This window comes from Melanostigma gelatinosum (assembly GCF_949748355.1).
Source record: "Melanostigma gelatinosum genome assembly, chromosome: 17".
Taxonomy (NCBI): Eukaryota; Metazoa; Chordata; class Actinopteri; order Perciformes; family Zoarcidae; genus Melanostigma; species Melanostigma gelatinosum.
Window position 1 is genome coordinate 12961282 of NC_136650.1, and position 15139 is coordinate 12976420.

A 15139-nucleotide genomic window follows, 5' to 3' on the forward strand; every position below is an offset into this window, starting at 1 on the left:
CGAGACATCAAAAGGTGTACCCTCAATCTTTCAAAGGCATCATGAAAACTGTCATCGCCATCCTCTTCTTTGGTAGTTCTTTGTTGTCACTTTGACTACACTTTAGATGCCGGCGGTTCTAGTAACTCCCAAATGATGCAAATGATAGCATCTTCTCTTACAAAGACGTTTCTGTTGTATTTTATTGTTGTATTAATGGAAGCCAATCATTGTCTACTAACTATTTCAAATATCAAAGAGGTTTCTGATTATTCGCAGCTTGAAAAGTGTTCCTGCAAATAGAAGTTATTTTATAGTCAGAAGGGAAAGCAAAGCAACGCAAAACAAGGTCAATCCAGCATCTATTAGCCTCGCTTTCCTCCTTCCTCTGTGTTTCCGACAGAGTAGCTAGCATGTTTAGAGAGGTGTTACCAATTCAGCTGAGAGGAAATAAGGGAAGGAGCTTTCATTTGCTAATCACCATCAGAGACCTTGGCATTTAATCAGTTCAGTGAGAGGGAAATATGGCCCACATCTGTCATTAATTGCAGGAGTGATGTTTATCACAGAGGTAAACTTTCAGAAGCTGTTTGTAACCTTGTTCTCCTGTTTCCTGTGGATATTCAGCCGCCCTGACATGCTCTCCCTGCGGTTTCTAAGACTTATAAGAGGCCATAAGTGTTATTAGAGATGGGTTTTTCATCTGTCTGTGGTTTGTTTTGAGCTTAAGTGTTGTAAAAGGAGAGACAACTTCTGTTAATGTGCAGACTGTTGCACTGATGTCTGTTGCTAGTTCTCTGTTTGAGGCATTTAGATATCACTAACACACGATAGTGTGTTATGCATAGAATAAAACAAACTAGGGGTCCTCCTTACAGTTTCATCAATAATCAGAAATTCATCAGCTCAACTGGCCAAATGTCTGGATTGTAAATTCTTCTGCTGTATTATTTTCGCGTTAGGTAACTGTGTGTCTTTCTGTCTGCCAGAGCTGCTGGAACTGTGGCCGCAAAGCCAGTGAGACGTGCAGCGGTTGCAACACGGCGCGCTACTGCGGCTCCTTCTGCCAGCATAAGGATTGGGAGAAGCACCACCATGTCTGTGGTCAGACCCTCCAGGCCCAGCAGCAGCAGCAGCAGCAGGCCAGCCAGCAGCAGGGAGGCGTGCCGGGGTCAGAGACCCCCGCTCCCATCAGCTCCTCCGCCTGCACCCCGAGCAGCGGGACCGGGAGTCCGGCTGCTACCCCGCCTGCTGCTACCCCTCGCTCCTCCACCCCCAGCACCCCGTCCTCCTCTGCCCTGGATGGCACACCGCGCTAAGAGACTCACACGAAGGATGGAGGCAAAGGCCCCCGGGGCTTAACAGACAGCCCTCGACCCCACAAACAGCATGACTGTCTACATTGCCTTGCAAAGATACTAAGCTAACGTGGCTAACAGAAAGAGATGACAATGCTTCTGTCTGTCTTGCAGCGTAGTCATCGTAGGAGGAGGAGGAGGTCCATAATCAGGTCATATTGACTTGCCATGACTTTAAAGAAACACAAAGATATTCTTTGTTTTGAATGAATGAATTTAAATATTGACATCCTTTTATCGTTACACTTGCTATTCTCGTTGTCCGTTTGTCGTCGTGCCTGTTGTTGTTAATGTTGTTGTCATTGTAGTTTATCCTATTTTTTCCTGTAAATATTAAGAGACCAAGAAGAGATACCCGTGAACTCAAGACAAGTATATCTGACCTCCCCTTATTTAAATGTTTTTATTTTCCATCCATGGATTAATGCTTATTTCCTTCCTGTACCTGGGACATGAGACTAATCAACCTCATTTTACCAAACAGCATACCAAGGGAACATAACTAGCTAGCAGAATGAGTGAAGTCGTCAACACTCTTTGTAAAGAAGGATATCAGACACCCTGAAAGACAAACCAACGGAAGGATGGATAAACAAGTTTGCTGCCTGGAGAGAGGAGAGGGACGGACTGAATCTCTGGCCCACAGACAGCGATGAAACGGGCAGATGTGCAGCAGATTGCAAGCAGAGCCAGCTGTTCAACCAATGTTATTTCCCTCTCACTTGTAAGAGTATCCAGGTCAGTGGGCTGGGAAATACAAATCCGTCTCCCTGAAGGACATAAAAGGGAGAATTCTTGGACAAGATACAAAACTTTGCCCACTGCACATGTGGAGGATGTACTGACTACAATTCGCACGTGCATGCTTGTTGGGTCACAGAAGCTCTCAAACAGGAAGTGAAGTCATCGTCCCACCGGCGAGACTGTCAAATCACCACAGCAGCGATCCACTGGGCCCCTCAGAGCTGGAAACCTACAGTGTGGAGAACTTGGTAGGAAGCTCATTCTGCACTCCAGACACTCCCCTCCTGTCTCAACTCTTACAAACATTTTCATCTTTCTTCATGTTTTCTTTTTCTGTAGATGTCATGGTGTTTTAAGACTTCTGTCCTGTGGTGTCACCAATGGTTATTTATTGTATATGTGTTGGACAATTGTGACAATACATAGTACTTCAACCAGTCACAACTCTAAATCCTTCATAACTCTCACTCTCTCTAGCAAAAAGAGATTAAAAAAAGAAGTGTTGTCTTTTTTTCCAAGCTGCTTTTCTATTCTGTGTGTAAGTGGTAGATCCCTCGTAGTTCTTTAAGTTGTACTTCCCTTCGTCCTCAAGAAAAGACACAAGCTATATCTCAGAGCTGCTACTTGAGTCCGACCCAGATCTTTTCTGAGAACTAGCATGTTGCGCGGAATGCTAACCTAAATGTTTTGTACAAGGGACATACATAAATGTATTTGCACTGTCACAGAGGTTATTTCGGCATGCTTATTATTTAGCATACTTGTGTTGTCGCTATAGAGCCATAACTCATCAACCATTTTGTATGTAGTGATAGCATTATCTGTTTTTCACATTTTTTGGGATGGGGCTTGTTGGAAAAATGTAAAATCACCAAACCCACTTTCTTTCTCCTTCTCAACATGTTAACAAAAGCGGCCATAGCGGTTTTTTGGAAATAGTTACAGACAGTGCATGCACATTACTGAACGTTTGTTAAATATTTGTTATTTTTTAGAAAAAAATGAAAAACAACCAAAAAAAAGTAAAAAAAATGACAAAAAATATTCTAACAAACTAACTTTCCAAATGCAGAGGTGTAGACTCCGATTGACAGCTTTAACACTGCAAAGCACCAGGTAACACAGTATTGACACAAAAGATAAACAAACAAAAAAACAGCCAAAGACTGACACCAAGGACCAAAATCCTGATTTAAACGATTTTCAAAAGAGGTTTGTTCACACATATATTTGGGTTATATTTATTTCTTCACGTTTTTGTTCACACATTCATGGAACAAAACCAACTTCAATATCATAAAAGTCATTTATTTTCATCCTTTCTGGAAACCAACGGCACTCATCTTACATTGTGAAATGAGAAGGTGTGAATTAAACGGACATTTTCAGAGCAGTGTTACATTTCAACTGGAGCAATAATAGCTAATGAACGCTGGTGACTTCTGTGACCGTTTTTGAAGAAAAGTCTTGAGATATTTTTTGATCTTGTTTGTGCATTTTCTCCTTCCACAAATGTGAGATAAAGTGCCCATTTCAGCTTTAAGCAGTACAGTTCTTTATTCTGAAAGGCGGTGAATGTGAGACTGGGCATTCACACCAATGTCAATGTGAGACTGGGCATTCACACCAATGTCGTTTGTTTTGTATTTATTTATATCAGAGTATGTAATTTTTTTGCTGTTGGGATAGATAATCAGTCACAGCTTTGTTGTAAACCTTCAATGTAAATCAAACAGACCTCTCATTCGCAGTGAGAGAGCACTTATCCTGACGCACACAAAGGCTCTTCACCCCAAACACCCTGGTGCTACACAGAAGCGCGTTACAAATTCTGACCTCAAGAAACAAGTGGAGGCCCACAAAGGTTCTGGGCTGTTTGCTCCCTCTGTACTTCCTCATCCCTCCCTTCTTGTCTAAAAAAAAATACACACCTGCATTATCGACTCTAAAGGGTTAAACAATCCAAAAAGGTGTCTGACACCCTACTCAAGACTCCTCAGAAGCTGTGAAGAAACAGCCAAGCTGTTTTGACACTCGTGTATTTGAAAGTATACAACAAATAATGTGTGTGTTCATCACTATCAGGGCAAAACCTGGGTTTGAAAAAAAGAAAAAAATGGAAAAAAAACGAAGACTAAAATGATTGCTCAATAATTCTTTGAGAATCTCTATTACTTTCTTTCTTCCCTCTATGTGTGTTTTGCTACAAATTCCTCGGTAGCAAACGAGTCTCACTCTACCTCTTACAGCACGATAAGAGCATCAGTCGCGGCGCTGATACTGGTCTAGTCTAAACCAAATGGGCACAAGAGAACAGGAAAAATAAAAAACCCAAAGTCGAAGCTCATACAGCTGCAAAACCATATCACTACTTGGTAACAATGCAGACCTCATAAGTAAATGAAACATAAATGAATAGAAATGAGAAAAAAATAAATAAAAAAAACTTTTGTTATGTTCCTTTATGCCTGTGGCGTTTTTAGAGTACATCAAGAGTGATTTGTTTGAACAGAATTTAAAAATTGTGCTGATTTTAAAGAAAAGTGTTGTCGATTCCTATTTCGATGATCCGAGTTGTTTGGCTCTCGCTCTTTCTTCTCTCTTGTTTCCCCCTCCACCTTCATCTCCTTTTCTCTGTTGTGAAGACATGCTAAAGCGCTTGTCGACTTGTCAGCGGGGGGGGGGGGGTCAAATTCAAAAAGAGGGGATTTACAAAAGGCAAACGCTTGTAAAAAAACTAAAATGAAAAAAATAAGGCTAACATTTAGACATGCCTGTTTTTCACAATGGGAGGAAATATTGTATACATTTCCTACTTATCAAGAAGCATTTAGGAAATGTGTGGGGCCGACAGTGAACAGTGAAGGCCGTAGCATTAATCTGGGCGTGTGAGTTGAACTTAAAGGGTGGGAGTTTTTTTTATTTGGGGGGGGGGGGGGGGGGGGGGGGTGGGATGGGTTCTCTTGAGAAGATTTATTGTGAAAAAAAAGCTCAAATGATTTGAAGTTGTTGTGCAATACTTATTTGAGACATGAAAACCACAGGTTAGTGGTAGGCTGACACTGGGCGGTTTCTCCATCGCCTAGAGTCAGTGTCCTTAGAGAGCTTTCCAGTCTACTATGTCAGAACTGTGGTTTCTTGTTTTGTTTTTTATTCTTTTTTTTGGGCTGTAAACTATGGTCTGTCAGTCTGTGAAACTTTGCAGTATAATTCTGGTATTGTTGTTCTCTTAACGGTGTAATAAATATGTTAATACCTGCCTCCGAGACTTAGACTTGAGTTATTTCATTACATCAGTATCCAAGATTAGCACAACACCATCCAGACAAACACCAGCATTTCACAAATTTTCTCATAAACGTCCATACGATCAGACTTGTTTTTGCAACCAGAAATGTCCCCTCAGGGTGGAAGTAACGAATTAGGCTACTATACTCTTGTTTCCAGTTATAGACTACTAGGCCTTTCTTCTTTTTTTTTTACAAAAAAATGAATTAATTTTACAATTATGAATGAATGAATGAATGAAATTTATTTATAGAGCGCTTTTCACAGACATAACATCACAAAGTGCTGAACAGAGCAGAGGTTTAAAAGCATAAAAAAACACAATGTGACCCTAGGGTCAATAAATTACATACACAGAGAAAAATAAAAAATAAATATAGCCTATAGCCTACCTTAACCTGAAGTATTGTACTTAACTACATTTGAAATCGCTTCCCCTACAGAGTTAAAAAGAGAAATAACATGAAAAAGTTTTGATAAACTTTGTGAGAAAGGGACAAAAGAAAGGAGATAAATCCGGAGGAGAGCTCTGTCTGCACTCAGCTGACGATCCGGAAGAAACACATGGCCGAGCGTCAGAGCGCGAGGTGCGGTCTCACCTGGGCCGGGGCTAGCGCGTGAGAAGCACATCAAATGCACACCAGTACAAATCTAATGAAGGATTTCGTCCTTAAGCGCTGTGGTTTGTATTATTGTACCTCGGTAAAGTTGCATCCGTTTTACTTAATCACAGATGTAATACTCTACCTGGTAAGCACGCCAGTGTGACTCAAATCAAGCACACCCACGACGTTACGTGTACAGGTACACGTTGTGGCTGTAGGATAGCCGATATGCTAATATGCTCACGGTGGATTCTCAACGGTGACTTTTGCTTCACTGAGGCGCTTCAACCTTCACTGTGAGAGGACTTTCTCCTGTCTGTGACGATAATCCCCGGTGTGACTGCAGCGCGTCATTCGGCTCATAACTTGTTGAATTTGAGCAGTGGGGCAGCCAGCCTGAGAGGACACGTTACACGCTGTGATTCATTACGTTTAATCTGGTGCAGACTGTGGAGGACTTCGAGACTCTCACGGGATGACGTTTAGACAGGTGAGCAGGGGCGGACTGGCCATCGGGGATACCGGGGGAATCCCCGGTAGGCCGACGGGGTTTGGGCCGGTCTCTGACATCGCCGGCCCCGACTATATTATGTGCGTCACAGAACACGTTCAATTGACTCTAATACCGAAAGTCAATAATCAGTGAAAACTGTATCAACAGTATAGACTGACATTACTACTCCTCGCGATCTGAGACGCCATAGCACGGCTGGACACTACGGTGCTTTTAAAAACTTTTCTCCATTACCGCGGTCTGCGCCGTGCGCTCGTGCCGGGCGACGGTCGGGGCAGGGCCGGCGGAGGTGCGAATGGCCGCCGTAGACCGGCGAAATACAGGGGCGGCTCGACTGTCACGGCGTCCATGAATCGAGGACTTCTTACTGGAACTGAAACGATTTACTGGGATTAAATTCTTTGTCAACAAAGAATTTGGTAAGTGACAAACTGCGTTTGTTTTTTTACATGTGCAGTAACGTTTTTATGAATAATATTTGATGGCTCGTGCTCTTGTGTGGTGGAATGCGTGGATCCGCTGCAGGTCTGCTGGATTGATGTGCTTTGTTGTCATATGAATATATGTGACTGGTTCTTATGACTTTGTGGCTGTCCTTGTGTTAATTACGTTGATTTGACCATGCGTTGTCAGTTATTGACGTAGCGTCCTGTCACGGATTCATGTATCTGCAGCTTGCGTCACTCGCTCGGAGACAAGCCGTTTTGAGTGCGAGCTAGCAGCATGGCACCGGTACCAAAACGTAAATCCTTTAAAGGTGGAGCTGAAAAGCTCAGGGAGAAAAAGAAGAGATATCTGGAGGAAGGTGCATCAAAATATTTAAAAATCTCTGACTTATTTGGGAAACCACCGACTGGTGACAGTGTTATGATGGTAAGTTGTGGCATTGACTTGGCCAATGTTAGCTTGCTTTTCACAGATGAGGTAGTGTTCGGCTACAAGCTAGCCTAGCTAACGTTAGCTAGATAAATGATAAATGTCCAAAATTGAGACCGTTATGATCTGGTCAAATAAGCAAGCTGGCGCTGTTCGCATCATCGAGATTATCTAATTTAACATGTTAGCCGTAGTTACTTGCTTACAATCGATGAGCAAGCTATCCATGGTGGTAGTTGTAAAGAGGGCAATCTTATCATTTCTAATAATTTATGTCAAATAATGTTTAAGTTAACCAGCTCTCAACAGCACCTGGAGGCTTTTATGTTGATGGCTACTCAGACAGATGTTTTGCAGATGCTGGACAGTGAGAAAATCATAGACGGTGTTGCAGAAAAGAGTGAGCTGCTGCAAAAACTACTCGTGTAGTGAGGTAATAATAACACATGAGTATACTGATATTGTTTTTTATTACTATGTGACTATAATGCACCTGGGCTGGCAGAGTTAGTTTAGGTTCTGTTACTTAACTTATTGTTTTGTTATGCACCTTCAACACCCCTACACACACACACACACACACACAATCACACACCCAGCATGCAACACTACTGATACCACTGATGTTCACACCCCATCGTATGTTCTGTTCATTTCAATATAGTTCAAACTAATTCTACCCTCTGATTCCAGTTTCTTTATTGTGTGGTCTTTCTCTGCTGACATTCATTCCTTAAGGCTCTGTAGTTATACGTATAACCATCTGATACTAGCCCAAAGTTCAGCATATTCATCGAGCAAACTACTACCTTGGAGTATTATTTTATTCAATGTGTCCATCCAGGCAAATTGGTGGATCCAAATGTTATAAAAAAAAACATATATGATGTAATTTCTTTGTAATCATCGAAAATAATGTTAAGTGTATGGGTATTTTTCCAAGTAGGCCACTGACATCGATACGTGCGATGCATTGAGTGGGCCGGTCTGACAGTAAACTCCCGGGCCACTTTTTTCCCCCAGTCCGCCCCTGCAGGTGAGTACAACAACAACACTCACTGAACTCAGATGACAACGTCAACAACCACCCTTTGTACATGTACCATTGACCATGCTGTCTAAATGGGATTTATTGTTGGTTTGGACATCAGGGCTCAGGTTGCTGGTGTTGCTCCACTAATATGTACAGTGACATTTAAAGCAATACATTTTGTAGCCTAAAGATGTTCTTTAATGTAAATTACTTAATAGTTAGTAACTCACTTTTATTGAAGTAGATATGTACACAATCAGTTGAGTAGAATTTCTGCAACAGTACTTTTACTTGAGTAAAATACTCTCCAGTACTCTTTCCATCCCTGGTTGTAGGCTGTATATGTTTTTAGATAAAATAACTGGTAATGGGTGGGATTATAAGGTGAATAAGTTGCTGCTGTGCACACACATGCCAGGTGACACTTCAGATCAGTAGCATATGAACAGGTCTAAATGTGACGTACCGGTCCACTGTATCGGACTCATGCCTGCATACAGTCAATCTGTTTGAGGAGAATAAGGAGCGGAAAATCTGTTGATCGACATGAAGGCTGTACAGCTGAAACCCTGCTAAGTACATACACAGCTTCTTCATTTTTCCACACTGCCGGCTATTTTTCCTGATTCCTGACCTTTGACCTCACTGTCTTTATTAAGGGGCTCTACTATTGCAGTATTTCCTGTCATTTTCCAGTGGGTTGTTTATCCTTCAGCTCTAGAGACACAGACAAAGTTTTGAATCTACACACCGGATATTTTATTTTAATGGTTGGAATTATGATTTGACACCACTCAAACCTAAAGTAGCATTAAAAAATGGGAACTATACTTTATATGAATTGTGCTGAATTTCTATTTCCAAGTTCAGCCTTCACAAAGTTGATTCCGAAGACATGCCGACTTTACTGAGTAGCTTTTAAACAGATGAATTGTGGTCTTGAAATGTACTTCTTCTCTCTCTTTCCCATGACTTCTTAATGTCCTGTGACTGACTGCCTGTTTCTCTTTCATCGCCCACAGTACTTGCGATACAGTTTGAACCGAAAACCACAAAGACATTACAGTGATGCACCATAATGTATCTGGGAGATATGGTTGAGTTTGGAAAATGTAAGTAATATTGGCAAACTTATGTAAAAAGAGGGAATTCATTTTAAATTAGTATCTGATGTGTCTCTATTTCCCTTTCATGAATACATAAGCCAGTTGTAATGCTTTCTTGACCTAATGTGGGATAGAAGGCAGCGTTGAAGGAAAGACTTCTACGATTTTAGAGTTCAAGTCATCAAACAAGATTGTTGTGTGATTGCAGATAAGTTTAGATTGAGAATAAAAACACTGTGCATTGACAGCATCGTACTATATCCATCAAATGTGGGTTTATTTACCGTAAACATTGGACTTTAACTGTGAGGCGGCATTGTTTTTGCGTTTTAAGCAAATATGGAATCTGAAAATGCCTTTTCAGCATTTCTGAATCATCAGTGACCAGTTGGATTTATTGGGGCTGTCAGAAAAATTGGATTTTCCTTGTTTACTTGGAAGTTGATGTGAACTAATCTCAGGTACAGTAATTGAATATGCAATAAGACAGTGTCACATGTCAGGATGTCTTCAAACTTTAATGATCCTGTCTGACTCACTGGAAATGATTTAATTGGCAATTTTAAGTTCTGTGTATTAGTCCGAAAATATCATCTCTTGAGAGAACAAAGATCAGCCGTCATAATTGACAAATGAGTGCCGGTAGCGAGGGGAAACTAAATGCTTGGCAGTCTAAGGTGTTGGGACTTGCTGAGCTCAGGTTCTTTGAAAGACTAAATCGTAACAGCCAGCTAGAGCCTATGTGTGACCTTTTGAGGAGTTATACTCTTTTCATGATATGTTTTCTGGAGATATACGACGATACTTACTCATACAAGAGAGGCGTGTCCCTTTCTCCAGTTGCATCTTAGACACTTGAAATACTTGATTATACAACCAGTGCAACAATCTTACCCTCCGCCTTAAGCATAGTGACAGGGCTTCAAATGAAGCCGAGTGACATTCATTACAACTAAGCTGCTAAGATAGGAGCCTTTGATAGAGCTGTTTATAATGCTGCTCTGTCACCACTACAATTAACCTCTTAGCTAATTCAGGGTTTTTTGCGTGACAAGACTGTGCTGGACCTCAAAGAGCTTGAATCAGCTGCGCTCTTCCAAAACGAATGACAGTGTGAAGTCACGAAGCAGCCTGTGAGCTCTGGAAGCTCTGCCTTGTCATCCCCCTCACCCCCCCCCACATTTGTATCTCTGTGTTGAACCACTTTGGAGTTGATAAAGCTCAGGGATGAGTTGGACTGCTGTGATATTCCTGCCACATTCTTCCACATAAAGTTCATTGTGACCAGGACTCCTTTCTTCTCCCGCTCATCTCCCCTCCTGTCTTCTCTCACTCTCTCTTATCAAGCCAGGCAGAAGCAGACAGTGACTTGAATTAAGCGCCGGTCGCGGGGAGCTGCTCGGAGCCGATAACGATACAAAATGGATTTTCTCAAACAGAGAAAAACAGCTGTCTCCATTATTTGAATGCTTCACCTTTCCCCGCTCCATTAATTGGCTCTTTGATCACAGGCAGAGGTGCACGGTGACTGATAAGGAATAGGTGATTCGTAAAGTAGCCTGGAGGACCGAGAGGCAGCCGGCTGTGCCGGGCTGCAGGAGATGAGATAAAGGCGTGGTAATGCTGGCATGAGAGAGTGCCGGTGAGTGATAGGACCGTGCCGGCTGGCCCACGCGCTCCCGGTTTGGCTCACGGGCGACGGGAAAAAGAGCAGCAGCAGGACAAAGTGTGATAGAGCAGCTAATGCAGGATTGTGATTCAGCTTGTGGGGGGGATAAAGCGTGGGATTTGATTCCATAACGTCTTGCTCCTTTGACTGCTCTCTCTCGCTCTCTCGCTTCCAGTCTTCTCCTGCCTCTCTCACCCACTCTGACAAAATCAAACTGTGTGACAGGAAATTTCCTCTGTGCTTTTCATATATGGGCTGATAAGTGATAAATGTTAGGGCTATGATAGCCCAGAGGAGAAGAACTTAGAAGGAGATGGGCGGCTCCTTTGATGTTGCGCTGAGCTAAATTCCCTGCATTAAATCAGATGGAAGTTTCACTTTAAGCCTGTTTATGTGTTTTCTCACACCCATGGACAAGGGACGATTTGCCACACTTCTCAGCGGAGGAAAGGCATCTTCAAGAAGTCACGATCTTGTAATCCTCTCTCACTCTCTCGCTCACTCTCTCTCTCTCAGGAAATAAGACCGGAGGGGACAAGCAGGGTATTTGTGTGGTAAGAAAAGAGGGGAAGTGTTGATATTAAATTACCGAACACAAGGTTATCTAGTTCCTGCACATGGTTAGGCTGCCCTGGGCCACGGGTAATCTGCTAATAGCGTTCACACCGAATGACATTATTAAGGAACTGGGCCCATGTGTCAGGCCTCTCTCTCTCTCTCTCTCTCTCTCTCTGTCTCTGTCTCTCTCTCTCTCTCTCGCTCTCTCTCTCTCTCAGATACACATAGGTAACAGTAGAGAGGGAAAGAAAAAAAAAACAGCAAAAGAGGCAGAGATGGATGAGGAGAGCTGGAGGAAGCGATAGGAGTGGAGGAACCAGACTGAGAGCGAAACAGAGAGAATGAGGGGAAGCGCGAGGAAGTCGCTGGTAAAGGATATGAGGCCAAAAAGCTTTCTTTTCATCAGTGGCATTTGTTTAAATACAACAAACAAATATCAAAGTTCAAAATGATTTATGACTCTGTGAAATCATATGACAAAACACTTGTATGTAGGGAATTGTGACCCACTAAACCACTTTGAGGAAGGTCACGCGTCAGAGTTGCATTCTGGGTAGTTTGGTTAGTCCGACAGAATGGGACGAGGGCCGTGCAACAGCAGACGAAAGTCAGACTCAAACTTGCAATTACACCGCTAGAACACACAGCTTGCTGTGCGAGGAACACCCTAACCTGAAATGAAGTCTCCTCAGCAGCACGGTATACTCAGCTGTGGCATATACAGGCCAAGGACAAAATCCAATGCAGCTATCAATGTCAAGTAATGGCCTCCATACACTGCCCAGCAGGTGAGTGGAGAGAAAAATGCACTACGCTTCCTTATGCCTCAGGGGAATAGTGAAAATTCACCGAGAGGGTTCAACAGGGGACAAAAAAACCATTCTCCTTTTCTTTACACTCCCTCCCTCCCTCCTTCAATCTCACCCTAAGCAATGGCAGCATCCTATAATCCGTCATGCAGTTGTTCTAGTTGAAACAGCCACCGTTGTTTCACACAAATGGAAACGCACATTCAAGTATACGCAGTCACAGACGTACATGCTTGTTCAATTTGGAGGGGGAAAAAACTATGATCACCACCCATGATTTTATAACTTCTAACATTTTCAATGGAAACTTCCTGTTTTATAGCCTCAGAGAATCCTCTATACGAAGCAATCTTGCACCTGTAAAATGGTAATACATAGATTTCATCAAGGAAATCGGCTTTTAAATCATTTAAAAACAGATGAAGCTGCCCTTCTGCGGTGCTGATAGCGGGCTGTAAAGTCTCCTTTTGACGTTCCTAAATTCTCATCAAACTGTTCAGGACAAACAAGCTATTTAACTTCGAGAACTGGCAGAGCATCACATCACCAATACCCAGCACTGCATCCTCACAGCGACTGACCTCTCAATATTTGACATTGACTTCATGGACCAAGCAAGTAGGAGGGGGGGGGGGGGGGGTGTTTAAGTGCCAAAGTGAACATCTTGCTTGGGTGTGAAGTCAGGAGGTCTCTTCCCATGCAGGCAGCCAGGAGAGAGGAGGTGATTGATGGCTAATGAGGGCTGAATGAGGAGCTGAGGCCAAACACTCTGTATACTGCCGACTGCGGCTTTACCGCATGATGGATGGCACGCTGAGATACAGACCCCACGCGTACACATGATACGGCTCAGAGTGCGTGTGGACGTGCTTCTATGGTCTGTGTGGAAGTAAGACGTGCATATAGATATGGAAAGATTTATTTACATTTTTGGTATTTCTGTGATTGCGTTAAATAATACACTTAAGTAACACACTTTGCTCAGACTGTGCAAACCACTTACCACATTGGCTGATTTCCATTCATCACTACATTCAATAAAGTAACTTTAAATCACATCCTCACAGTAGGACATCACACTCCATCAGTCATCTAGAACCCCATTGTTTCCTGCTCAGTGGGTCCATCCCATCCCATTCAAATGCCACGCAGACTGCTCCTATAGACGCTGCATGAAGCCTCGTATAAACCTCGCAACATACGGATAGCTGGGGAATCGTATTTTATCTTCCAGGTTAGTTTGATCGGTGATAAATTGGTCGGCACGTCGGAGCCTCACCTTGACTGCGATGTTGTTGCATGTAGGAAAACAGACAGAGACCTAAAACATACAAGTCATTAGGACTGCAACTAGCGCTTATTTTCATCGTTGCTTTTCGATTCATCGTTGAACAGTTTTGTCTATCAAAGGTCAGAAAATAGTGAGAGATTTCTCATCTCCAGATGTCTTATTTTGTCTGATCGACAGTCCTGAACACAAAGATTCAGTTCATGATGATGTAGAGAAAATCAACACGTTTTAAACTGACGATTTCAATAATTAGTCGATTTTCTGTCGATGGACCAATCTCTGTTATTTGACGAATTGTTTCAGCTCTACAAGTGATAAACTTGCAAAATAATGTTTGTAGTTTATTTCATGTGATTATGACACGGTATAATGACCAAATGAAATAAGACAAAATACACAAACATTGCATCAACTATTCGTAGATTCATCACTGTGGGATTCAAATTATTTTTGTCTCAAGGGATAACAAAAAACAGTTAGTTAAACTGTCCAAGCCATAGATTTAAATGGATTACATTACTGGCTGCTAGAAAACCATCAATAACTCATGATAAAAAACAAACGATAAACTTCAGTCATGGGTTGTTTTTTCTGTCTGTGACCTCAAGCAGTGTTTTCTTGAACTCTAAAGACATTATTCATCATATTAAATCGTTCTGTGTCCAGAGCAGTTATGAATACAGCTGTCCATTACAGTAATATAATGCAGAAAAAATGGTAATGTGTTTCCCTGAAATAACTCATTTTGGAGGCACAGAGAGTTCACTGTTAAACATTAGTTGGGCTAAATCGTACACTTGAGCCATATATCAGAGTGAAAGTGACTGTTGGCCTCATTGAACATTAGAGCATATGGGACGTCCTGTGATGTACAGTATCTTTCACAATCCTGAATGAAGCACCAAAGCAGGGTTGTAAATCAGCGGATACTTTTTTCCTTCACTCAACACTATTCTCTCAACTTCCTCCCCCTCTTTCTTCATTTGGATCCTTTGCCCAGTTTACTGCACGCTCCTTTCTCTCTACATATATAGATCTGTTCCTGTTGATCAAGGGACAGTAGAGAGCACAGATTAAAGTTAATGCCTCATGAAACTGGGCTCGCCACCACAGCAAGAGATGACTGCTCCCCAGACAGAAAAGGACACGCCGCCATGAAATTTATAGCTTATTCCTGAGCATCCTTTTAACCCCTGGCCCAACTTCCATCCACCCATCCCTGGTCCTCTGCCTCCCCCCCCCCCCCCCCCCCTTACCCAGCACCCTCCCCCTGGTTTCCCCAGCTGTTGTGCACCTGGATGCTGGCCGA

The 15139-nt window shown here is 42.5% G+C and overlaps 1 protein-coding gene across 4 annotated transcripts in view; it reads left to right on the plus strand.

Annotated features, from left to right (window-relative positions):
- Positions 1-4961, plus strand: part of runx1t1 (RUNX1 partner transcriptional co-repressor 1) — a 57157-nt gene extending 52196 nt beyond the window's left edge. For all 4 annotated transcript variants that reach the window (XM_079288179.1, XM_079288181.1, XM_079288180.1 and 1 more), the window contains exon 11: positions 969-4961. In XM_079288179.1, coding sequence (XP_079144305.1) covers positions 969-1298 — 330 coding nt within the window. In that variant the 3' untranslated portion in view covers positions 1299-4961. The remainder of the gene's footprint in view (positions 1-968) is intronic.
- Positions 4962-15139: the final 10178 nt, after the last annotated feature.